General features: G+C 59.7%; 2 protein-coding genes across 2 annotated transcripts; both read left to right on the top strand.

Moving 5' to 3' along the window:
- The first annotated feature begins 860 nt into the window (after positions 1 to 860).
- SLC2A11 (solute carrier family 2 member 11) lies at positions 861 to 15763 on the top strand. The gene is made up of 12 exons (XM_061141449.1): positions 861 to 947; positions 4603 to 4701; positions 6278 to 6438; positions 9433 to 9557; positions 11083 to 11212; positions 11683 to 11831; positions 13108 to 13295; positions 13411 to 13521; positions 14011 to 14112; positions 14210 to 14285; positions 14501 to 14628; positions 14862 to 15763. The coding sequence occupies exons 1-12, from the start codon at positions 927 to 929 to the stop codon at positions 15060 to 15062; spliced, it is 1491 nt and encodes a 496-aa protein (XP_060997432.1). The 5' UTR covers positions 861 to 926; the 3' UTR covers positions 15063 to 15763.
- Positions 15764 to 22483: 6720 nt separating this feature from the next.
- Positions 22484 to 23388, top strand: MIF (macrophage migration inhibitory factor). Its single transcript, XM_061140811.1, has 3 exons — positions 22484 to 22699; positions 22947 to 23119; positions 23204 to 23388. Exons 1-3 carry the CDS (start codon positions 22592 to 22594, stop codon positions 23268 to 23270), a joined length of 348 nt encoding a protein of 115 aa, XP_060996794.1. The 5' UTR covers positions 22484 to 22591; the 3' UTR covers positions 23271 to 23388.
- The last annotated feature ends 1101 nt before the right edge of the window (positions 23389 to 24489 follow it).

The raw sequence follows: 24489 nt of genomic DNA, 5'->3' as shown, positions 1-24489 counted from the left end.
CGACTCGACTCGGGCATGGTTTGTTCGCCCCATCCCACAGGGTCTGCTGCACCGCCCTTGAGATCTGACAGCCCAGCCCGGACTTCCAGCACAGCTGCGGGGTACAGGATGCGGGCTCCCCCTTGCGGAGTCTCAAGGACTCCTCCGTAAGGGAGGCTGAAGCCACCCCGTGTGGGGTGTTGAGAGGATTCGTCAGCAGCACCGGGCAGCCACCAACACTCACACCCTTGACTTTCACATGCTGAAGGTTAAACTCGCCATTAATGTTTGCCGAAGAGAAACCTCAAGCTTCCTTGCTCAAGGATAATAATTAGTGTCTGGGGAGCCCACACAATGAGGGGGTGGGGGTGGGGGAGCTGACTCCAGCGAGGTGTCCAGGCGGCATCTGGCGGTCTGGGGGGGTAGGGAGGCGGAGCGGGTGCTATTACCGCAGTGGATCATCTCAAGAGATGCAGAGAAGCGAGCACTTAGCAATTGCTAATATTTTATCTTGTGTATTTTTCCTTAAAAATGCATGACGCTTCAAAAGTTCAGAGCAACGAAAATAAAACCCAAGCAGGAGCAAGAGGAATACTGCATCATCCCTTGCGGTGTGTGTCCTGTCACCGTCTTCGCTCAGATGACCTCCTGGGGTGACTTTCGGGTCTATGTTTCCATGACCGCAAATAGCATCTTTGGCAGGTCTGGTTTAGGTTTGACCTTAATCGACCTCCTGGATTCAAGCAGGACCTGAGAAGCCCTAGGAAATGAAAGATTAATCCGGCCCAGCGGACCCAGTAGTTGCTCACTTGACAAAGTCCGCTGGACTGGACTCATCTTGTCTCCGGGGCCAGCGCGGCTTCGCACACAATGTATGCCTGGGCTGCAACCCGAGACCCGCTCTCCCATCCGGGTTCCTAGTCCGCGGCTCTGCCGGAGACGGACAGATGAGAGCGCTCCGGAGACTGGTGGGTCGGCCTTTCGTCCCTCCGAATCCTGCCCCTCCTCCGTGGAAAGGGCGGGGACACCTGGGCTGGAGGAGCGTGGGGATGTCCGCGCAGAATCAAGGGCTCGGCCTCAGAGTGCCCGGGGACGGAGACCTCCCGGGGACGGGGCCCTCCAGGGGACAGGGGTCTCCCGGAACCTGGCAGAGGGCGGGGCCCCACATGGAGGTGAGAGGCGGCCCCGAAGAGGGGCCGGAAGGGGCCGCGGCGGAGGTCCACAGAAGGGCACGGCAGGGGCAGGCAGAGAGTCCGTCCGGAGGCCGCAGCGGGGCAGGGCTCGGCGAACCAGGGCTGGGATTTCGGGCGAGTCCCGAGCGCGCAGATCAGAGCCTCCAGCCAAGACCTGCGGGGGGGCGGAGGCAGGCTGTTTGTTGGGCGAGAAGTCCCGGGATCGGAGCTCCCTTCCGGTCTGCAGAGGTGGGCCCGGACTGGCCCTCAGAGCTGCAGAAACGGGGGGATGGAGGATGCGCGCGAGCCGCCTCATCCCTGATACCGCCTCGGATCCTGGAGACCCGCTCGCGGGCCCCCCACCCCTCACGCCCTGTGCGCCTGCGCGCGCGTTAAGGTGCGCCTTGCTCCAACCTTCGCAAACGCCCACCGCAGAAGCGCCTCGCCGTCCCCTCGGGTCCGCTTCGGCCGAAGGTCTGGCTGGGGCGCAGGGTGCTGGACCTGTCCCCCACCAGCATCCCTCAGGTTCTCGTGCGAGCCGGACAGCGCCCCTAGACGCAGGAGCCCCTGGCCCTCGTCCCGTCCCGGGCCTGTCTCCCACCTTCATCTCCTCCACGCTCCCCCTAAACTCCGTCTCCAGTCACCTCCTGCTTCACCCAGGGAGCCAGGCATCCGGAAGAGCACGTTCACACCGCCCACCTCCCCACCCCGGGGGGGTTCCCCGCCAGGGGAGTTCCTTCAGACCCTTGCACGGCGCCTCCCCTCATCTCCTTGGTCCTCGTGCGGGACCACGGGTGGGACGCCCCCCCCCCCCCCACCGCCCCCGACTGCGGGCGTCTTCCCTGACCACGCCCCAGACCCCGCCCCCTCCCCTTCCCCTTTCTCTGTGTGTGTGTGTGTGTGTCTACATCAGCGCAGTTCAGTTCAGGTCAGTCGCTCAGTAGTGTCTTAGCGACCCCATGAATCGCAGCGCACCAGGCCTCCCTGTCCATCACCAACTCCCGGAGCTAACTCAAACTCATGGCCCAGCTAACACCCTACATATTTTCCTTGTTCATTTATCACTGCCTGTCATTCCCCCGCTGGAAGGAAGGTTCCGTAAGATCCCGGATTTCGTCTCTTTGGTTCACTGCTGTATCCTCAGCACCTAGAACCGTAGATTTATTGCCCAGAGTGGGGAGGCAAGCCATCTTTACTCACTGAATGACTCCTCCCCACCACAGGTAATGTTTGAAGGCTGTTCATGGCCAGTCGCCCCAGGCCTAGGCGGTCTCCGTGCACGATCTCAGGGAATTCAGTAATTTATGCTGCCTTGGAGACCTGCCAGCCTCCTCCCTGCCACAAGGGCTGAGTTCTCACCGGGTGACTTGCTGCAGATCACTCACCGGGTGATCTGCGCTCCCAGTGGGCCTCTTCACCGGCAGGCAGCCCAGCAGGGAGCTTCTGCGTGACTCCAGCGGGATTGGACTCCTGGGTTCCCACCTGGCTTCCCTCTGTGGCTTCCTGCTTGGGAGGAAGTCACTTAGCCTTGTAGGAACTTGGCGGCCAGCCAGGGTGCCCGATACAAACCTGCCCACAGACTGATGGCAACATCTTTGGCATGGTCCTGCCCTGGAGCCCTTTCCCCCGCCTCCCCACCCCAGCCCAGTTTCTCACCATCCAGTGAAAGCAGGTCTGTTTCCACCCCTCCATCCCCACCCGGCCCCCATATCTGCCCCCCAGCTCAGTTCCTGGCTGGATCAGGCACTCGGTATTCATCGGATGAATGAGTAAGTAGCCTCAGGTTCTGGAAATTTTTCACAAAGTCCTGAGTCAAACATCCATCTGCCATGAAACTTGCATTTAAGTATTAAAAGAAGTAATAAATATGACACAGTACTTTATACCTGGGGGACAATTTTCCAGAACAAGAAAGGTAGTGTAGAGTTACTGGGAAAAGATCAACAATCCAATTTTTGTATAGTTAACTACTTTGTGAGTGTCTCGTGAAATATCTGAGGGAAGCAGGTCACTGCTCTTTGGGAGAGTGGAGAAGCTTCAGTGTGTACTGAGCTTTCAGAAGATTTAATGAGTATAAGTGTGTGTGTGTGTGTGTGTGTGTGTGTGTGTGTGCGCGCGCGCGCGCATGCTAAGCTGCTTCAGTCGTATCCGACTCTGTGCAGCCCCATGGACTCTGGCTCACCAGGCTCCTCTGTCCGTGGGATTCTGCAGGCAGGAACACTGGAGTGGGTTGCCTTGCCCTCCTCCAGGGGATCTTCCTGACCCAGGGATCAAACCCAGGCCTCCTGCATCTCCTGCCGTACATGTGGATTCTTTACCGCTGTGCCACCAGGGAAGCCACTTAATGAGCATGCTATTTTGTAATAAAAAAATGGCAAGACGGGGACTTCCCTGGTGGTCCAGTGGTTAAGACTTCACCTTCCAATGCAGGAGGTGCTGGTTTGATCCCCGGTCCTGGGAGCTGAGATCCCACATGCCTCTCGGCCAAAAAAAAAACAAAACGTAAAATAGAAGCAATATTGTAACAAATTTAATAATACTTTGAAGAAATGACCCACATCAAAGAAATCTTTAAGTGGGGGGGTGGGAGGGAGACTCAAGAGGGAGGAGATATATTTAAAATTAGAGCTGATTCATGAAACCAACACAACATTGTAAGGCAATTATTCTCCAATTAAAAATAAATTTTAAAAAGTGTGAAAAAAATCTTTAAAAATATGTATATATAAGAGGCAAACTCTAAACAGATGGTGAATCCCTAGGAAAACTTACCAACCTGACAACGGAGCACCAGGGGGCTGGGCCTCCTGGGGGTGCCTTGGGGAGCCCCCCGCTTGTCTCGGGGTGCTGCTCTAGGACGAGACGCTGCCTCTTGTTGCACCAGGTGTGTGCGCTCCGGCTGCCCCCCAGCCTGGAGGTCGCCATCAGCATCAGCAGGGCTGCGGCTGCTCTCTGCGGCTCAAGGTGCCTCCCAGGTCCCCACACGTGTAGGTCCACGTGGTCCCTTCTCTTAACAGAGGGGGGCACCCAGCCTGTCTGTGGAGACAGCTGCCCTGAACTCAGGGGCTCCCGGTCTGCCAGAGGCAGAGCTTCACTCTCCTGGGGCCCCAGCTCAGAGTGTGGTCCCCAGAGCCACAGCAGGCACGCCCGGGGGGCAGCTGGGCAAGGAGCTGGGGGCCGGGAATGGCTGTCCATCTCAGGAAAACGCGGTCAGGGCCAGGGGGCGGCGGGATCCCGGGCTCAGAGCAGAAGGTGAGGGGGGGGGTCTCTGCCCCCTGCCCCAGGCTGTGACCCAGGCACCTCCTCTCTGCCCCCGTTTCTTCATCTGCAAAGTGGGGGCGTCACCACCACCAGCTTCAGACAGGTCGCCATATGGGACTGGCGGGCTCTGGCCCCGCAGGAGGGGGGTGGAGGCTGCCGTGGGTCACTGGGTCCTCTCCTCTCTCCCCAGGTCCAGGGCAGGGTCCTGCTCCTAACCATCTGTGCAGCTGGCATTGGTGGAACTTTCCAGTTTGGCTACAATCTCTCCATTATCAATGCCCCAACCTTGGTACGTACCCTGCATGCCCACTGTTACCATCCCAGCGTCCACAGCGGCCCACGTTGCATCTGCAGGCCGCCATCCGCTTGGTGGAGCTTCCTCCCACGCCTCCACCTCCACTGGGCTGTTCACCAGGCCTTGCGAGTTCAAATCCAGCTCTACCCTTTCTCCTGAAACTCACACATGCTCCTGTGTCTCTGATGTCAGCAGATGACTGCTCCCATCCCCCCAGTGGCAGGGGTCCACCCTGATTCTGCCCTCTCCTGGAAAAGCACCAAGTCCTTCCTGACTGTCTCTGGCTTCCAGCCATTTTTCCTTGGGTCTCTGCCATGATCCCAGTTCAGACCCATCTTTCCTGCCTGGATTGCTTGCCCAGCCTCCCCACTGGCCTCCCCGCCTTCAGCCTCTCCCCTTGTAGGTACTGTCAAGTCTGATCAAACCACTGCCCTGCTCAGAAATCTGTGACTCCCAGTGCCTGTAGGCATTCCTTAGGGGTTCAGATGATAAAGAATCTGTCTGCACTACGGGAGACCCGGGTTCAATCCCTGAGTCAGGAATATCTCCTGGAAAGGGGAATGTCAACACACTCCAGTCTTCTTAGTTGGAGAATTCCATGGACAGAGGAGCCTGGCAGGCTACGGTCCATGTGGTCGCAAAGAGTCAGACATGACTAAGAAACTAATAAACACACACACACACACACACACACACACACACATCTACCTGAAGTCCAAGGCCTCCTGGGGTCCGAACCTGTCCACCTGTCTCCCACCTTGATTCTCCCAACTCCGTGTCCAGAGCAGTTAAACACAGACCCTCCCCCAGTGGGCCAGGCCCTCCCTGCCCCTCCTGCAGAAGCCCCTCAAGAGCCACCCAGATGCCATCACCTGCCTGGAGCCTTCCTTCAGCAAGCTCCCAGCTGGACTCAGCCTCCTGCTGGTCCCCTCTCGGGGTTCCATCACCTCTGAGTCCCCAGCAAGCTCGCCAGGCCTGTGCCCATTCTCAGCAAGTGCCCGTGGAAAGGTGGCATCTCTCAGCCCAGTGATAGAAGCCGCCTCTGACCCACCTGACTGAGAAGGTCACGTGTCCCGTCACATAGCTGGGGCTGCAGGAAAAACAGGTCCCAGGACGGAACTGGGGCCCTCCCGTTCCTTCGGGATTAGGGTTAGGGTGCAAGAGAGCAACTGTCAGCAGACTCACTTCCCGTCCAGGGATGGAGCCCAGGGAACAAACGCCCCTCTGGCCTCCTCTGATACCCTGCTGATGCTCACCGACGGCCAAGTCGATCAGAAAGCTGGCCCACGGGGGAGCCCACTGATGTGGCCCAGGTGGGGCTGGGGGAGAGATGGGGCTGATCCTGGGCTCGGAGGGGCCACATAGACACTGACCGCCTCTGAGCTCCAGAACGCACTGCGACAAAGACAGCACAGTGCCCCGCACTCAGGGGAGTTCTGTGCCCCCGACAGCGGGCAGGGTGGCTGGGGAGGCTGCCTGCCCTATGGAGGCGGGGCCTGGGGGAGAAGGCCTGTTGTGGGGAGCCCCCACCCCAGGGTGGGGGGGTGCTGACTGGCATCTGTGTCCACAGCACATTCAGGAATTCACCAATGAGACGTGGCGGATGCGAACCGGCCAGCCGCTGCCCGACCATCTGGTCCTGCTCGTGTGGTCCCTCATCGTGTCCCTGTATCCCCTCGGGGGTCTCCTGGGAGCGCTGCTCGCTGGGCCCCTGGCCGTCACGCTGGGAAGGTGAGTGCTTCCCATGGACCCCTGAGTGCCTCTCGACGAGGGGCACCCCAGCCCATGGGCCTGAGGGGTGGGGGCAGGACGCCCAGCAGGCCCTGGCCCCAGTCAGCTCCGCACTGGCCCCTGGCTCTGCCTGCCACATCACCGAGAACCCCACGTTTCCCGGGGATGTGGTGGAGGGAAGAGTCCGCGCCGGGAGGGAGGAAGGGCCCACGGCGACAGCATAACACGACGCAGCCCAACCCCGCTCAGCCGAGGCCAGGCCCCCCGTCCATCACCAATCCCGGAGCCTGCTCAAACTCACGTCCATCGAGTCGGTGATGCCATCCAGCCATCTCGTCCTCTGTCGTCCCCTTCTCCTCCCACCTCCAACCTTTCCCAGCATCAGGGTCTTTGCCAAGGAGTCAGCTCTTCGCATCAGGTGGCCAAAGTATTGGAGTTTCAGCTTCAGCATCAGTCCTTCCCATGAATATTCAGGATTGATTGCCTTTGGGATGGACTGGCTGGATCTCCTTGCAGTCCAAGGGACTCTCAAGAGTCTTCTCCAACACCACAGTTCAAAAGCGTCAATTCTTCTGTGCTCAGCTTTCTTCATGGTCCAGCTCTCACGTCCATACATGACCGCTGGAAAGACCGTGGCTTTGACTAGACGTGACCGTGAACAGGTGCTTTCTCGCCAAGGCCCCGCTTTGTATCCACCTGAGGCAGTTCTTGGGTCGCAAGCAGGAGACAGACTCTGACTGAGCAATGGAAAGCTGTGAGAGCACGGAGCACCCTGAGGCAGCTCACCAGACGAAGGAGGTGCTAGGAAGCCCGGCCTGGAGCGTGCCTGGGGCGGGCGGGCCGAGGCCTGCAGCCTGGGCTCTCCTAGGGGGGTCGGGGAGGTCACCGTGAGCGCGTCAGCTCCGGGCACACTGCGACCCCAGCGTCTGCACTCGGGCTTAGAGCCCTGGGAGACGGCTTGTAACTGGCCGAGTCAGTGGGAGAGAAGGCAGGCCGGACTCCCACCGTCCCCCCTTGGCTGGCTGCCCAGCACGCGTCAGCACCGTTCTCCTGGATCTTCGGCTCCCCACGTGTGCCCCCTCACGGTACCCAGTCCCACCCTGAGCCCGCCCAGGGCACTGCCTCGCCACAGCCACCAGCGCCGACACAACCGAGCTGACCTGCCCGCACACGGGGTTTCCACGAGGCGGTCAGTCTGCGGTTCACCTCTCAATATCCTGCCGTCTACACGCTGATGGTAAACTTAACTGCCCTCGGGACCTCTCACGGGAAGAAAGCAGAAGAAAGAGTACAGACAGACCAAGGGAAAGGAAGCCAGCGGGTGAATTCAGTTTAGGGCACAGGACCCCGAGCCTTGGGAACACAGGGAGGGGTCTGCTCCGGGGTTTTGGAGCCGCTCACGCTGTCGCCCGCCTCGCTGACGTCCATGCTCCGGTCTCCCAGACGGTATCCGCTCAGCACTTCCACGGGCTGCCGCTCTGTGCCCACCGGGGTGACGCCAGTCTTTGCGCCGGAGTGGGTGCGGCAGTCCTCCTGGTGTGGGTCCCTTAGCAGGCTCCACCCTCTGAGGTGAGGAGGCTCCCGCACGACGAGGCCCCTGAGATGATGCTGGGTGCCGTGCGCTCTCGCCCGTCATCACTGAGGTAACCTCCGCTGTCAGAGGCAGGGGTGCACAGGACGTCGTGTTCCGGTGTTTAACACAAGCGTCAGCTGCAAGTGACAGAAAGCCGGGACTCAGTTGGCTAAAACGGCAGCCAGACACCCCAGTCTGATGTTTCTCCTCTACCAAGGCATAGCGACCAGTCAGGAGTTATTTCAGGTTAAGAAGATAATAATTCACTGAAGTTGTGGCTTTGCTCCAAAGTCTGAAGTCTTGCATTCTGATTCTCTGGAGGCACTTGGAGCACTACAGTCTTCCCAATCTAGAGGGTCTAAGGGCAGAGCATCTGGCAGTTGGTCTGGACCCAGTAGAAAATACTCCCCTCACAGGACCCGGGTTTGCAGATCACCCAGATGATGACACTCACCGTGGGACAAGCTGCCTCCAAACTGGAAAGAAGCCATTTGAGATTTTTCCATCCTTTTCTTTTTTTTTAAATTACCAGCCGCCTCTGGCCCGTTTCCCCATCAGGACCTGAGCTGCAGGCTCTCCTGTGAGCTCTCCTGGTGACCTCAGGATGGCGCCTCCGAGCGCGGTGTCGGGAACCCAGAGCCAACGCCTCGTGTGGGAGGAGCCACCGACGGGCCCAGTGCCCCCTCCCCAGTTTGCCAGTCTGCCCCGCTGAACCAGCTGGGCAGAGGCCATCCAGATGTCCTGTTCTGGGCAGTGATTGTAATGAATGGAGGGCACAGGAGGTTACTTGGCTTCCCTTCCTTTCCTTCCCAGGGTTTCATTGGGTCTGAGAAATAAGATATTAGGCACTTGGCTTTTCAAAGGACTTTGAGGAGAGTGGTGCTCAGTCTGTAGGGATAAACCCATAAAATATGAGTTCTGTCCGTTCAAGCTCTGGTAGAGGCAGAAAGGACAGTAATCTGGGGGTATACTGGGGACAGGGGGCTTCCCTGGTGGCTCAGACGGTGAAGAATCTGCCTGCAGTGCAGAAGACCAGGATTCGGTCCCTGGGTCGGGAAGATCCCCTGGAGGAGGGCATGGCAACCGACGCCAGTATTCTTGCCTGAAGAACCCCATGGACAGAGGAGCCTGGTGGGCTACAGTCCGCGGGGTCGCAAAGAGTCGGACGTGACAGAAGTGACTTGGCATGCACCCTCTGGGGCTGAAGGTGGGGCATCCCATGGGTGACCCCAGCTGCAGTGGCCAGCATCACTTCTGTGCAGGCAGCTCACACTCCACACACACACACACACACACACACACACACACACAGGGGCATGATCAGGGCTGGCTGCGGCTGCAGGGAAGGGTCCTGGGGATGGGGGGAGGTCATCCTTGGCCCTGAACCTGAGCGGGCCTCACCTGTGTTCTGCTTCCCCAAGGAAGAAGTCCCTGCTGGTGAACAACGTCTTCGTGCTGGCCGCCGCGGCCCTGTTTGGCTTCAGCCGCAGAGCAGGCTCCTTCGAGATGATCATGCTGGGAAGACTGCTTGTGGGCATCAGCGCAGGTATGGGGTGGGCGTGGGGCCCTTCCTTCCCGTTGCCCCTTATTCCTTTCATTCACTGATTTCTTTTCCAGGCGTGCTCACCATTGTTTTTTTTTTCATGATTTATCTTAAAAGGCTCATATAACTAGATACTTAAAGTGGATCTAGAGAAAATGGAAACGCTCTACAGGGCTGGGAGGACAAACATCCCAAGAAGGCTAAGCCGGGAACTCCCTGGCGGTCAAAGTGTAGAGGCATGTAGGAGGAGATCTCTGGTCATCCCTGCAGAAGCCGAGGAGCCTGCCAGGGACCTCAGGCTCGTGCAGGGGTGGGGGGGTGGAGCAGAATTTTGAGCGTGTCCACCTGGGCTTTTAGGGGCGCCACCATCAGTCCCCTTGACGGCCTACTGTCTATACAGCCGGGTTCCAATGTCTTTATTAGGTGTCTTCCTGTGACACAAAGTGCTCCACAATTCAGTGGCTTAAAGCCAGCAATGCTGATTCACTCACGGTTCCTATGGATGAGGAACCAGAGTGTCTTAGCCGGGGGGTCCTGGCTAGGGGCCGCTCGGGAGGCTGTAATGTGCCAGGTGGGGCTGCGGTCAGCTGAGGTTTGGCTGTGGCTGGTGGGCCTGCTGCGGAGATGCTGTCGCCCTTGTGTGCTGTTTCCGGGGGCCATGCTCCCCAGCCTGCGCGGGTCTCCCAGCAGGGCTGCTGAGTGTCCGCACAGCCCTGCGGCTGGTTTCCTCCAGGGGAAGTGATGGGCGGCAGAGAGCCTGTGTGCGTGCGTGTGTGTGTGTGTGTGTGTGTGTGTGTGTGTGTGCGCGCGCGCCTGCGAGGAGCAGGAGCGAGGCCCAGGGAGGCTTACGGCCTGATCTCAGGGGTCACACACCGTCAGCTTCGCCACAAAGCAGGTCAGTAACAGTCGCCCACGCTCAAGGACGGAGGGGCCAGGTCAGACGGTGCCTTTGTGCCCCGAGTTCCTGGCGCAGAAGGAACCCCTCCCTCAGTGTACCTCTGAGAATATCTGGCCATCAGTGCAACCCCGTTCCTCCCAGCTCCCCCACCAGTGCTCAGACAGGCAGGGCCTTGTGGAGGACCTGTTTCCTGACCCGAGGTCAGGGAGGGACTGCAGGGGCACCGCAGCCGTGTTCCCGGGCAGACGAATGGTGCTCCGGTACTGCCAGCTGCTGCCCTCTGGGGCGGGGCCGGGGGGGGGCGCCTGCCCGTCCCGGCGCCCCACGGGGGGACAGGTGCCTCTCTGGGGCAGGCGGGAGGGGGACAGCCTACAGCTGATGGGCGCCGCTCCCTCCCGCCCCTCCCACTCCCCAAGGGTGACCAGGGCTTCTCCCCCAGGAGTCCTGGGGGAGGACTGGAGTGCTGCTTGCCCGACAGCGGGGTCTGGGGGGCGGGGAACCCCCCCAGAGCGCTCAGGCTGAGGGAGCAGCACTGGGGGCCGGTGGATGGGAACCCGGGGTGCCGACGGGGGTGGGGGGTCAGGGGTGGGGGAGCCCGGCCTGTGGCTGACCATCGCCCTGCACGGCCAGGTGTAGGCATGAACGTCCAGCCCATGTACCTGGGGGAGAGCGCCCCCAAGGAGCTCCGAGGGGCCGTGGCCATGACCTCCGCCATCTTCACCGCCCTGGGGCTCGTGATGGGTCAGGTGGTCGGACTCAGGTACACGTCCCCCCCACGCATGCTGAATGGTCAGAGGGCAGCCTGAACTTCCCCTCCCCGCCAAGTAGATTCAGACGTGGCTTCCTTGGACGAAGGTGTTGAAAGCCGTCCATGGGCTTCTGGCCAGCGGGGTGTCCGTCAGCCTCTTCCAGCCCCAAAGGACCAGGCAGCAGGGACAAGTCTGGACAGAGGACAGGGGGCAGGCTTGGGCTTTGAACGGGAGCATGTACTGTTTGTCCCAGAAAAGAGAGGCGAGGGCAGAACCTGCTGCCCTGGGGAGAGCCCTGGAGAGAGGAGTGGCCAGGAATAAGGGGAGGCCACGGCCCTGCCCTGCCGTGCGTCCCTAGCTGGGTGTCCGACCCAGAGCTGGCTAGGAGGAGGCACAGGGGAACACAGACGCTGTCCTCGGGGGTGGGAGGGAACAGGGCTCTGGCCAGGCGGCACTGGCCCAGCCGCTCCTGTCTCCCCAGGGAGCTCCTGGGTGGTCCGCAGGCCTGGCCCCTGCTACTGGCCAGCTGCCTGGTGCCCGGGGCGCTCCAGCTGGCCTCCCTGCCCCTGCTCCCCGAAAGCCCACGCTACCTGCTCATTGACCGTGGAGACCCCGCAGCCTGTCAGGCAGGTAAGCCTCTGGCCTGGGCCCCCGGACCACCCTTGACCATGGGGCACATGTGGTCAGGGCGCGCGGGTCCCTTTCTCGTGTGGGAAAAGCTGTTGCTCTCTCTGCGCCCTCATTTCAGGCTCCATCCGTCCCTTCCACGCTCTTTACAGGGGCCTGTGCTGAGTGGCAGGGCAGCGGGAGGGGCAGACCCAGCCCCTGCCATCCGGGAAGCCCCACGGGGGTGTGAAAAAAGAGCCACAGGCAAGATGATGAAACCCCGAGCAAGGGCTCAAGGGCCCAATGCCAGCTAGGCTGGTGGTCTCACCTGCTAGCCAAGGCCACAGTAAGGATGCCCAAGGAACAATCCCCAAACCTCTGGCTTAAAACAGCAATCCTTTACGGTGGCCTCCTCTTGTTGGGCTGGGCTACATGACCCTGCTGATTTCAGCTGGGCTGGCCCAGGGTGCCAGGGTCAGCGGGGGCTAGCCAGTCCAGCCTGCTTTTGCTGGAGGTTTTGCTCATCTTGGTCACTCTTGAGGGTCAGCAGGGCATCGGCTGATCTAGGACTGTCCTAGCTGGGCTAATCCTGCGGGCTAGAGCAAGTCACAGAGCAGAGCCAAGGGCGTAGTGGGTTCAGTTCAGTTCAGTTGCTCAGTCGTGTCCAACTCTTTGCAACCCCACGAATCGCAGCACACCAGGCCTCCCTGTCCATCACCAACTCCTGGAGATTACTCAAACTCATGTCCATCGAGTGGGTGATGCCATCCAGCCATCTCATCCTCTATCATCCTCTTCTCCTCCAGCCCCCAATCCCTCCCAGCATCAGGGTCTTTTCCAATGAGTCAAACTCTTCGCATGAGGTGGCCAAAGTATTGGAGTTTCAGCTTCAGCATCAGTCCCTCCAATGAGCAGCTGCCAAATCCTGCAACCCCAGGGGTGGCGCGGGCATGGGGACCCCCGGAGAGCCGGGGCGGTAGTGGCGACCTGCCACAACTGTGTCCTGTGTGAGGCACCCGCAGACCACCGGAGTTCTTAAAGCCTTTCTGGTCCATGGGACTGTGAAGTGACCTGGCCGGGAAGATCACCCCAGCCAGAACCGGGGGCCCTGGGAAGGAGATAGGAGCTGGGTGTGGGGAGCTCACTATGGGGGCCACCGAGAGGCTGGGGACTCAGCCCAGTGCCCTCTGCCCCTGCTCCTCCCCCTCCCCCTCCCCGTTCCCTCCCCTCCTCCCGTCCCTCCCCCACCTTCCGCTCCCCCTATCCTCCCCCTTCCCCATCCTCCTCTTTCCCTCCCCAGCGCTGCAGCGGCTGCGGGGCCCCGCGGACCTGGCCGGGGAGCTGGCGGAGCTGGAGCAGGAGCGCGCCGTCTGCCGGGGCGGGCGCGCGCGGCGCCCATGGGAGCTGTTCCGGGAGCGCGCGCTGCGGCGGCAGGTGGCCAGCCTGGTGGTGCTGGGCGGAGCCATGGAGCTGTGCGGGAACGACGCGGTGAGCCGGCAGTGCGGGGTCGGGGAGTGAGGGCGGGCGGGGAAGGCGGGGAACTGGGGCAGCCGCGGCCGGCCGGGCGTGGCGAGCCAGCGCGCAGCGGCCCCTCTCCCCGCAGATGTACGCCTACGCTTTGGCCGTGTTCAGCCAGGCGGGGATCTCGCAGGACAAGATCCAGTACGTGGCCATCGGAACCGGGGGCTGCGAGCTGCTGGCGACGCTGCTCAGCGTGAGTCTGCTGGGGGCTGACCCCCAGCGCCTAGCCCTGCGGCAGACCCTCAGGATGCTCACGTTGGGGATGCCGCCCCGCGGGGTGTTCACCCTAGGGGTGCAGACCGTCGGGGTGTTCACGTTTGGGGTGCAGACTGTCAGGGTGCAGACCCTCGGGGTGCTAATGCTCCAGGCACCACAGGCCTCCAAGCTAAGGCACTTCCACTTCAGGTCACTTTGTTAAAACGCAGGGAGTGAGCGAGCACTTATTGAGCACCTACTGTTTTGCAGGTGCTCACACCACCATTTTGAGATGGAGAAACTGAATGGGGGTTGAGTGACCGAGGCCCTCTGCGAAATTAATAATGTCCTAATCCACGAAGTGCTAAACCGCGCCCACCCCCCTCCCCAGCTTCTGCCTGATGCCCCTGCCCACTGCGGCCGGCGGCCTAGGGGACCTTGCCCTGGGCTGCAGCAGTGAGTCAGCCAGGGCTCCTTCCCTTCGCAGTGCCTGGTGATTGAGAGGGCGGGCCGGCGGGTGCTGCTGACAGGGGGATACGGCCTGATGACCTGCTGGGGGAGCGTCTTCACAGTGGCCCTGTGCCTCCAGGTAGCTGGGCCCTTTGGGCCGGAGGGCGAAGGGTGGGGGGGGGGGTGGGGGGGCGGCTGGGCCCCGCCCACTTTCCCTTCACCCCTCCCCCTGCCAGCAGGGCTCCTCCTGGCTGCCCTACCTGGCCATGGCCTGCATCTTTGCCTCCATCCTCAGCTTTGGCATCGGCCCTGGTGAGTTGGGGCCCTGGGGGCTCCCTCCTCTGGGCCTGGCTGAAGGACCAGGGGTGTCTGGGTGAAGGATGGGTGGGTGTGCCTAACCCTAATCCTCACCCCCCCACACACACTCCCTGTGGCTGGAGGAAGGCTGGGGGGGGTCCACTTTCTTGTCCAGGGGCAAGGTGGGGGGAGGCAGGCCAGGGAGCCCTGACTGGCAGTACCCCTTCCAGCCGGGGTGACCGGGATCCTGGCCACGGAGCTGTTTGACCAGATGGCCCGGCCTGCTGCCTACATGGTCTGCGGGGCACTCATGTGGACCATGCTGTTCCTGGTGGGGCTGGCGTTCCCCTTCATCATGGTAGGCCTGCCTGCCCCTGACCCCCGGGGGGGCCTGCCTTTGTTTTGTCCCTGTCTGCGTGAGAACCCCCCGCCCCAGGGAGGCTCCACCCATCCAGGGAGTGTGAGCCTGAAGGGGGATGGGGTCACCTGAGCCAAGAGGGTGTAGGCCCTCGCTGGGGCCTGTGCTGGAGCCTCCCGTGTGGCGGGGGCTCCATGGGCCACAGCAGGCCTGGGGTCTCTTTCAACCCCCAGGAGGGCTTGTCCCACTTCATCTATGTGCCTTTCCTCTGTGTCTGCGTCTGCGCGGCCGTGTACTCGGGCCTCTTCCTCCCCGAGACCAGAGGCAAGAGCTTCGTGGAGATCTCGGAGGAGCTGCACAGACTCAACTTCCCAGGGAGGGGCCGAGGCCCGGCGTGGGCTGGCCCTGAGGTCGTCAGGTCCACGGAGCTGTAGACGGCGGCGCGGTGGGGGCGGGCCCGGGGCTGGCCTCCTGTGGGGCCCCTGGGTGTGCAGGCCTGGTGCTCAGCCTCAGAGGGATGGTTTCGGGGGCCTCTCGGCACCCCCTGTCTGGAGGCCGTTGGCAGGAAGCCAACAAAAACATAAACTCAGAGAAACACAGGGGAAGAAAATACAGCTTGGGAAACCTTTGAGAGGGGCATGGTCACAAAAGGATTTTCTGAGGAATTGATTTTTTTTTTTTTAAATCAACTTCATTGAGGTATAATTTACATACAATAAAATGCATTCATAATAAAAAAAAATGCATTCACAGTAAGTGTACATTTGATGAGTTTTGACAGGTGTGCACACCTGTGAACCACCACCTTGACCAAGGGAGACCATTCACATCATCCCTCCCGCCTCTTTGTGATCAGTATCCCCCCCCACCCCACGCAACATTGGTCCTGCCTTCTGTCACTGGAGGTCAGATTTCTTTTCCAGACAATTTGACAAAAATTCCACACTGTGTGTATGTGTCTATGTCTGGTCTTGCTCCAGATAAAGTCTTTGAAATTCATGCATATTGTTGCATGTATTAGCACATATCCCTTTGTGTGGCTGAGTAGTATTTCAGTGTATGGATGTACCGTGATTTAGTAACCCATTTGGACTGTTTTTAATTGTTGACCACGATGAATAAACCTGCTGTGAACATTTCTGCACAAGTTGTATAGACATGTGCCTTCATTTCTTTTGGGTTAGTGAATTGCTGAGTATAATAATGAATGCATGTTTACCGGTAGAGGAAACTTTTCCAGAGTGATTATACTGTTTTACATTCCCACTAGCCATCCACAAGACTTCTAGAGCCTCCAAGTCCTCCTCAGCACTTGGCATCATCAGTCTCTTCAATCCAGCCATCCTCCTGAGTGTAGTGGCACCTCGTGGCGTAATTGTGGGATTTCCCTGATGGGTAATGACGCTGAGCATCTGTTTACATACTAACACAAATGGCACGCCATGCACAGATCTCCTTTGGTGAAGAATCTGTTCAAATCTTTTGCCCATTATTTTAAAAAAAATTTTTTTGTGAGCAGTTTTAATTTGACAGCAAAATGGAGAGGAAGGTACGGAGATTTCCCGTGTGCCCCCGGCCCCCATACATGCACAGCCTCTCTCAGTACCAGTGTCCCCCACCAGAGCGGATGTTTGTCACAACCCACAACCTTATGTTGATAGGTCATTATTATCCAAAGTCCACGGTTTACGGGGTTTTCGCCTCTGTATTTTGCATGCTAATTGTTAGCTACTTTTTTCCACGCTAATTTTCTCTCCTGTACAAGCTGTGAGTCTACACAGATGTGTGGTGACGTGCATCCACCCTCTGCTCTATGTGGTCATCCCTTTCCTGCGCTGCATACCCCCTGTCAATCACTGATCTTTTTACAGTCTACAATTGTCGTTTCTCCGGAATGTCAAATAGCTGGAATCCTGCAGCATGCAGCCTTTTCAGATTGGGTTCTTTCACTTAGTAATGTGCATTTAAGTTTCTTGCCTGTCTTTTTATAGCTTTTAAAAGTTCATTTCTTTTCACACGGAGTAAAATTCCATTCTCCGGATGTCCCACAGTTTTATTTTTGGTTGCTTTTGGAAATTATGAGCAAAGTAACTATATGCGTCCATGGGCAGGTTTTTTTATGGACATACATTCTCACCTCGTTTGGTTAAATACCAAGAAGCATGATTGCTGGATCATAGAACCCACTAAACTCTCTTCTAGAAAGTGGCTGTACCATTCTAATTCCCACCAGCAACGAGTGAGCGTTCCTGTTGCTCCATACCCTCACCAACATTAGGTGTTGTCAGTGTTCCGGATTTTGGCCATTCTGTGAATAATGGGTACCCGGAGGCAGTATTTTGTTGTTGTAGTTTGCACTTCCCTGAGTTCAAACCTGGAGCATCGTTTCATATGCTAATTTTCCATCTGTATATATCTTCTTTGGTGAGTATCCCTTTATTTTTTATTTTTATTTTTTTGTGAGTATCCCTTTAGAGTGACCCGTTTTTTAAAAAAGAATTTTCTTTTTTAAAAGAATTGTTTATTTTGGCCGTGCCGGGTCTTTCCTGCTGCTTGGGCTTTGCCTCGAGTTGCCGCGCATGGGCTCCTCCTCACAGGGGCTGCCCCTGCTGCGGAGCTTGGGCTCCGGGGCGAGCAGCCTGCAGTACTTGCGGTGTGTCGGCTCAGTAGCTGTGGCCCCCCCACCCTGGAGCACGGGCTCAGTACTTGTGGCACACGGGCTTAGTTGCTCAGCAGCATGTGGGATCTTCCTGGACCAGGGATCAAACCCGTGTCTCCTGCATTGACAGACATATTTTCTTTTTTTCTAACCAATGAGCCACCAGGGAAGCCCCTGTTGGTCAATTTTTAAAAATCAAGTTGTTTGCTTTCTTATTGTTGAGTTTTAAGACTTCTTCGTATATTTTGGACAATAGCCTTTGATCAGATGCATCTTTTGCAAATATTTTCTCCCAGTCTGTGGCTTGCCCTTTCATTTTCTTGACAGTGCCTTCCACAGAGCAGACGTTTTTATTTTTATTTTTTTACATTTTTAATTTTTAAAAAGCTGAGCTTATTAATTCTTTCATGGGTCGTGTTGTATCTAAAAATCATCACCAAATCCATAGTCGTCTAGATTTTCTCCTAGAGTCCACCAGTTTTTTTAGCTGCGCCCCACAGCTTGCAGGATCTCAGTTCCCCAACCAGCGGTTGAACCCTGGGCCTTTGGCAGTGAAAAGGGCCAAGTCCCAACCACTGGGCCACTAGGGAACTCTATTATTCATTTACTGGTAATGGATGTGCAGTGGTGCCGGCATCGTTCACTGAAAAGACCGTTTTCCCCTGTTGGATTAGCTTGGCTCCTAGGTACAAAAGCCAGCCGGCCACTGTTGTGTCAGAAAGACTTTGTTGGCTTTCACAGGAAGCAGTGGCCACCAGGTTAGCAGGAGTGGCAGGCAGTGGGCCCTTCAGGGAGTGAGAACTCTCCGAGTCAGGCTCAGGGGAGGTCTCGTGGAGAAGTCACCAGTGGACAGGCCCAGCTGGGGTTCCCTTGGAGGCAGGCGTGTTGTAGGATGGGAATGAGGGCCTCTGGGTCCAGTCACTGCAGTGCTTTCTGTAAGGCAGGAGTCAGCACTCCGGGAGCCCTCCGTGGGGTCTCCCAGCTTCTCTCTGCCCTCCATCCGCCCCAGCTTTGCCTCTGCTGACTGGCCTCTCCCGATCCTCCTTGGGCTCCAGGGGACATTACGGGCCTCGCAGTCCCAGGGTGTACGGGCTAGGGGCAGGGCAGGCGTCCGGCCGTGTCTTGGGTCTGGGACTGCATTGGTCACACTCCAGTGCGCTGCTCCCCAGCATGGGCTGCAGAAATGCGCCCAGCCCAGGCCCAGCCCTTGGGCCATGTCCCGCTTGCCATCCACCTAGCTAAATTGGCTGTGGGAGTGTGTGTGTGTCGGGGGGGTGGGGGTGGGGGTGTTGGGAGTCCTTGTTGCCTAGGGAACGCCCCCAGCCGGGCAAGGAGACAGGGATGGGACCCCGCAGGTAGAGAGGCTGTGCCAGGGGAGGTGGATGAGACACGCCTGGCCTTGGCTTTGATGGGATGGGGGCGGGGCGGGGGAGGGGAAGGGACCAGGCCGCCAGGGAGGGAAAGCCCCAGGCCACCATCAGGGTCAGGCCCATTAGTCCATTTGCTGCTCCAGGACACTTGGTGACAATGCAGTAAGATCAGGTAGCATTTACTGAGCACCTACTGCATGCAGGTGCTTTGTGCATGTCCTTTAATGTCTCACATCTTCACCCACGTCTGCGGGAGAGGAGTTCCCTGATGTTGAAGTTGTCTGGCTGAGACTCAGAGTTCGTTAAGGTTCAGCCCAGATCACCCCCTCTGAACCGTGTCCCGATCTGTGGGGAGACCTGACCAGGCCTGCTAGGGCCCCGCTAAGCCTCGGCCCTGCTTCGGCAGTGCGGTGGTCTCCTGGTGGACACCCCTCTTAAAATCCCGTCCCTTCAGCTGGGATGGTGGCCCCCATGGCTCCTCCTGCTATGACTAGAGGGGAGGGGGTTGACTTGGCTTGTCTTTGCCGCACCTTTCACCGCACTCAGCAAACAAGAGCACGGGGGCCTGCCGAGGGCTCTGTGCCAGCTGGATCCTTCTGCGAGAGATGAACCGTGAGTGCTGGGGGAGGGACAGCAGGGAACGAGGCTAGCAAAGGAGCCCTGGGAGCTGCGGGGCAGTGGACCGTCCATGGACGGGGACTAATGGCCAAGAGGACAGCAGTAGCTCTCCCCGGGCACCCCTCCCAGCCTGGGGTGACTCGGGTCCTGCCCTCGGAGATGTTCAGACCTGGGCCCAACTGCCAGCCCTCTGGGCGTGCTGGGTTCCCCGCGGCTGTTTCCCACATCCTGAGGTTTCCTTCCCTCCTGGTCTCTGCCTGCAGCCCTCACCTGTGGGGCATGGCCCCTGGTAGTCCCATCTGACTGCCCATCGGGCAGTCTGGTCCAGGTTCCCAGCGGGCAGGAGGAGGGGCGCGGGGAGGCAGCGCCATCTGCAGGCAGCTGCTCCCTGAGGAGTCTGCACATCACGTGGACATGGCTGCTGGGGGGCGGGGCGGGGCGGGGCGGGGAACCGCGCCCAGTTGCCAGTGGCTCTGGTGGTGAAGGTTCTAAGCAAACAGAACCGGGAGGCTGTCGGTGAGGACGGAGAGGACGGTGGGGGGTCCAAGGCCTTCTGGTGCACAGGCCCAGTTATTGTTCGGTGGCTAATTACAGAGCCCCTGGGGATACAGGGGTGATGCTGTTCTATTGCTCCTAGAACAAATTACCACAAATTGAGCAGCTTGGAACAACACACATTTATTATCTCACAGTTTCTGCAAGTCATCTGTTGAATACAAAGTGACTGGTGTTCTGCTTCAGGCAAGTCAAGGCATCTCGGGATCAACTAGGGAGGAGCCCACTTCTGAGGTCATTCAGGATGCTGGCAGAATTCACTGTTGGCAGAATTCAGCTCCGGATGACTGAGGCCCCTTCATCTTCAAAGCCAGTAACAGCATTTCTGAGTCCTTCTGCTTTGAGGCTTTCTGACTGCCCCTTCCATCTCATTTGTGACTTGAGCTGGAGAAAATTCTCTGCTTTTAAGGGATCATGTGATTACGTCGGCCGCACCCAGATAATCCAGGATCATCTCCCTACTGTAAAGTCTGTAACCCTAATTACATCTGAGAAGTCCCTTTTGCCACACAATGTGACATATTCACAGGTTCCAGAGATTAGGGCAAGGTCATCTTTGGAGGCCCTCTGCCTGCTACTGAGTCATGTGCCAGAAGTCATGTGGCCCAGAAGTTGCCCCACCGCATGGAGCCTAGGAAGGAAATAGTACAGTAACTCACAGATAGAAACAGGGTGACAGCCTTCAAGGAGAGGGCTTTCCCGAGGAACGGAGCCCGAGGCAGCAGCATTCCAAGAGCAAGGCCCAAGCCAGGGGCCAGGAGCACGGCACTGGAGGGCAGCACACAAGATTCAGAGAACCAAGGAGGGCAGTGCAAGGCGCCGGGTGGGGACCAGGCCACCCAGGGCACCGTGACAGCACTGCCCCGAGGATCAGAAGGGACCATCGCCAGACGTTAGGCTACTCGATCCCTACCACGGCCCTCTGTAAAGGGGGCTCTACCATCATGCCCGAATTACCCATGGGAAAACAGGCTCAGAGAGGTGAGCCAGGTGCCCACACTAGGAAGAAGTGGGACTGGGAGCCTGCCACCTCTTCCGATGCCCTTCTACAGAGAAAGTACTGACATTCCTAGGAAGGTCGGGGTGAACCGAGGCAGTGCTGACCAGGGAAGGCTCCTGGTGCCACAGTAACAGCCTGAGGACCACAGGGGCTCACCTACCCATCATCAACGCAAGTGTGTCTGCCGGGGGTGGGGGCTTCACCGTGTCACCCACTTCCACTATCAGAGAACCGTCAAGCAGGCGCTGGCTCCTGAATCTTCTGCTTGGAGTCACTTGGGTCACTTCTCTTCATGTACCACTGGGCAAGTCACATGACTGTATGGATCCGCCGCCCCAGACAGCTCACTGAGACTAGCCGGGGTGGGTGGGAGGGGTGAGGACCCCAGCACAGTGGAGGAAGGTCCATTTCACTGGCAGGCGATCAGGGGCGGGAGAAAGGCAAGCACCTGGATTTCAACATAGGGAACAGGCTGCACGGGCTTGCCTTCTGGGGCTCAGGGGAGCACCCGAGCTGGAGACGGGCATGGAGGGCATCCGTGGTTAACAGAGCCCTGGGCACAGGAAGCCTGCTGGGGTGAGAGCAGGGACGGAGGGGCCTGGGGCCCACGTTTTACAGAGCATCTGCCCAGCTGGGCCACGGGACCTCCTGCCTGAGTACGCCTGGTCCCACAGGCATGCTGGCCGATGTCCAGGCCAGCATGTGCAGGGCCCCCCTTAACCAGACCACACCTGCCAGAGACCAAGGGCAGGACCTCTCTGGAGAGATCTGAGACTTGGCCCAACCAGCATGCCTCCTCGAGTGCCCGACAGAGCTCCGCTCCCAGCGCAACCCCGTGACCAGAGTCTCCTCAGAGTGGGAGTTGGGCAGCCCTTCTGCTCAGGGACAGCAGGGCCTACAGGCTCAGCCCTGGCCCTGCCCTCTTCTTGCCCTGTCAGGGCTAAGTTCATTCATTCATTCATTCAGCCAGTATTTAGTCCACATCTCTCATATACCTGGCACCTACGAGGTGCGCCCTGAGCCGACCAACAGTGGCAGAGAGAGACTTCCCCCCCAGGGCTCTGAGGGACGGCACCCCCAGAGGACCTGATGGGGTGGGCTTCCCTGAGGAGCTGACATTTTCAGCGCTGCAGAGAGGTGGCCCGCTGGACTGAAGCTTTGGGGACTGCCTCTGGGCTCCGTGTGCTCCCGGCCCCTCCCCTGGGCACCTCCGGGCAATCTCGCCCACCCCAAGAGCTGGGTGCGGGAAGGCCCCTGGATGGCGACGCGCTGCGGCAAGCGCTGCCCGCATGCAGCAAAGACCACCGCTCCCCATCACTCACACGCACGCACACACACAGCCATGCGCGCAAGACTGTGGCCCTGGAGACTGCGGACACACAAGGTCTCCATAGAATAAACTGGGACTCCGCCTGCGATCTCCTGGAGGGCCAGGAGTCACCCGTCCCGCAAACCGCTGTTCCCAGCACAGAGACATCACTGTGACTAAGTGAAAGTACTGACAAACGAGGGACCTGCCGACTTCCGGCCGCCCAGGGGAGAACTGCTTGGACAGGGCGCGCAGGGCCAGAGGCGGTGACGTCACCGGCCGGGAGCGCGCCGCCGCCCGGGGGCGGGACCGGCGGTGACGTCACGGGAGGCGGGCCCACGTCGGGGCGGGGCGGGGCGCCGGGCGGCGGTCACGTAGCTCAGGTTCCCAGGCTGCCTTAACGCGCGCGTTGGTCGGCTCTTGCGTGCCGGTGCCCGCCGTCCCTCGCCATCATGCCGATGTTCGTGGTGAACACCAACGTGCCCCGCTCCTCCGTGCCGGACGGGTTCCTCTCCGAGCTCACGCAGCAGCTGGCGCAGGCCACGGGCAAGCCGGCGCAGGTCTGCAGGGAGGGCCGGGCTGGGAGCGCGGCTCCGGGATGGGGCTCCGGGCCCGGAAGGCGGGCGGCTCCGGGATGGGGCTCCGGGCCGGGAAGGCGGGCGGCTCCGGGATGGGGCTCCGGGCCGGGAAGGCGGGCGGCTCCGGGATGGGGCTCCGGGCCGGGAAGGCGGGCGGCTCCGGGATGGGGCTCCGGGCCGGGAGCGGCGGGGGCGCGGGAGCCGGCTGACCGCCGCCCCTCGCCCGCAGTACATCGCGGTGCACGTGGCCCCAGACCAGCTCATGACCTTCGGGGGCTCCAGCGAGCCCTGCGCGCTCTGCAGCCTGCACAGCATCGGCAAGATCGGCGGCGCGCAGAACCGCTCCTACAGCAAGCTGCTGTGCGGCCTGCTGACCGAGCGCCTGCGCATTAGCCCGGACAGGTGCGTAGGCGCCGGGGGGGGCGGGCGGCGCGTGGCCTCGGCGGCCCCCGCACAGCCGGCTCAGCCCCGCTTCCTCCCTCGCAGGGTCTACATCAACTTCTGCGACATGAACGCGGCCAATGTGGGCTGGAACGGCTCCACCTTCGCCTGAGGGCCGCGCCACGGGTTCCCCCTGCCCGCCGCCCTGGCGCGCACGGGTTTCCCGCCCGCCGCGCCCCCCTCCCCCGACCCCACCTCCCTGGAAGGAGAAATAAACTGGAGACGCGGGCTGCCTCGGCTCTTCTTGGTTTGCGGAGGAATCGGTGCAGGGCGGGGCCCATAAATGGGGAACCGAGGCCGAGACGGGTATCCCCGGAGTCTGCAGCCTAGCCTTTCCACGCCTCAGCCCCCAGTAGAGGGCCCACACTTGGTTGGCATCCTGCCTGCACGCAGACCCAGGAATCCAACTCGGATCCGGAACCCTCCGCCCCCTCTCCCCACCCCGACCTCCCGCAGAGACTCAGCCACCACGTGGATCATGGATGGCGCGGAACTGGGGGGAGGGGTCAGAATCCCAGTAGAGCCGAGGAGGGGCGGGAAGGGGGAGGAGAGGGTCACTGCCCTGATGCCGCTGCCCGCCTCAGTGTCGTGATTTGGGAAATCCCCCTGTTCTGGGACTTGGGAGCCATTTTCCAGTGTGGTGGTGGGGGAGGTGCCCAGAAGGTGGAGTCCCTGATGATGCCTCCCGGTCCACCCGTGGCCCCTGGGGCACAACAGTTTACTGCGAGAACAAACTAGTGGTTTGGGTGCCATTCAGGTCTCAGGGTACAGCAGCTGCCAGAGCCTCCAGGTGGCTGTTAGCCCCTGTAGGACAGGAAGGTCTCGGTGCTGAGGGGACAGTCAGAAACACCAGTGTGGGGGTCGGGTGTACCTGGGGTCTCCTGGCCTAGGTGGGATCCCTTCTCCAAGTGCAGGGGCTTGCTCCCTTGTGGCCAGGCCAGTTGCCTTTGGGCCCTGCCTGGCGGCAGCTCCTTCCAAATGGAAAGAGGTGCAGTCACTCAGCTGTGTGCACAGAGACGGCCTCCCCCTGCCTCATCAACCCGGGTTCCGGGGCCTCCCCTATGGACTCATGCTGGCCCTGAACCTCAGCCCCTAAGACAGACAAGAACACCCAGAGAGGTGACTTAAAATTCCACGGAATTGAAGTGAATTTGGTTTTGGAAGCTGAGATACTGAGGAAAAGGGTTTCACTGCCTGGGTAGGCCTCTGGTGCTGGGAGTGAGGAGCAGGCCTGCCTTTGAGCCACAGGCAGTGACAAGGGCCCCTTTATGCGCATGGCCACCCCAGGCCCTTCCTGGGTGGCTGCCAGTGATCCTGCCCATGTGGCTCCC

This window comes from Dama dama, chromosome 5 (assembly GCF_033118175.1).
Source record: "Dama dama isolate Ldn47 chromosome 5, ASM3311817v1, whole genome shotgun sequence".
NCBI lineage: Eukaryota > Metazoa > Chordata > Mammalia > Artiodactyla > Cervidae > Dama > Dama dama.
The sequence above is the reverse complement of the archived record's forward strand: the minus strand, read 5'-3'. Positions and strand labels throughout refer to the sequence as shown.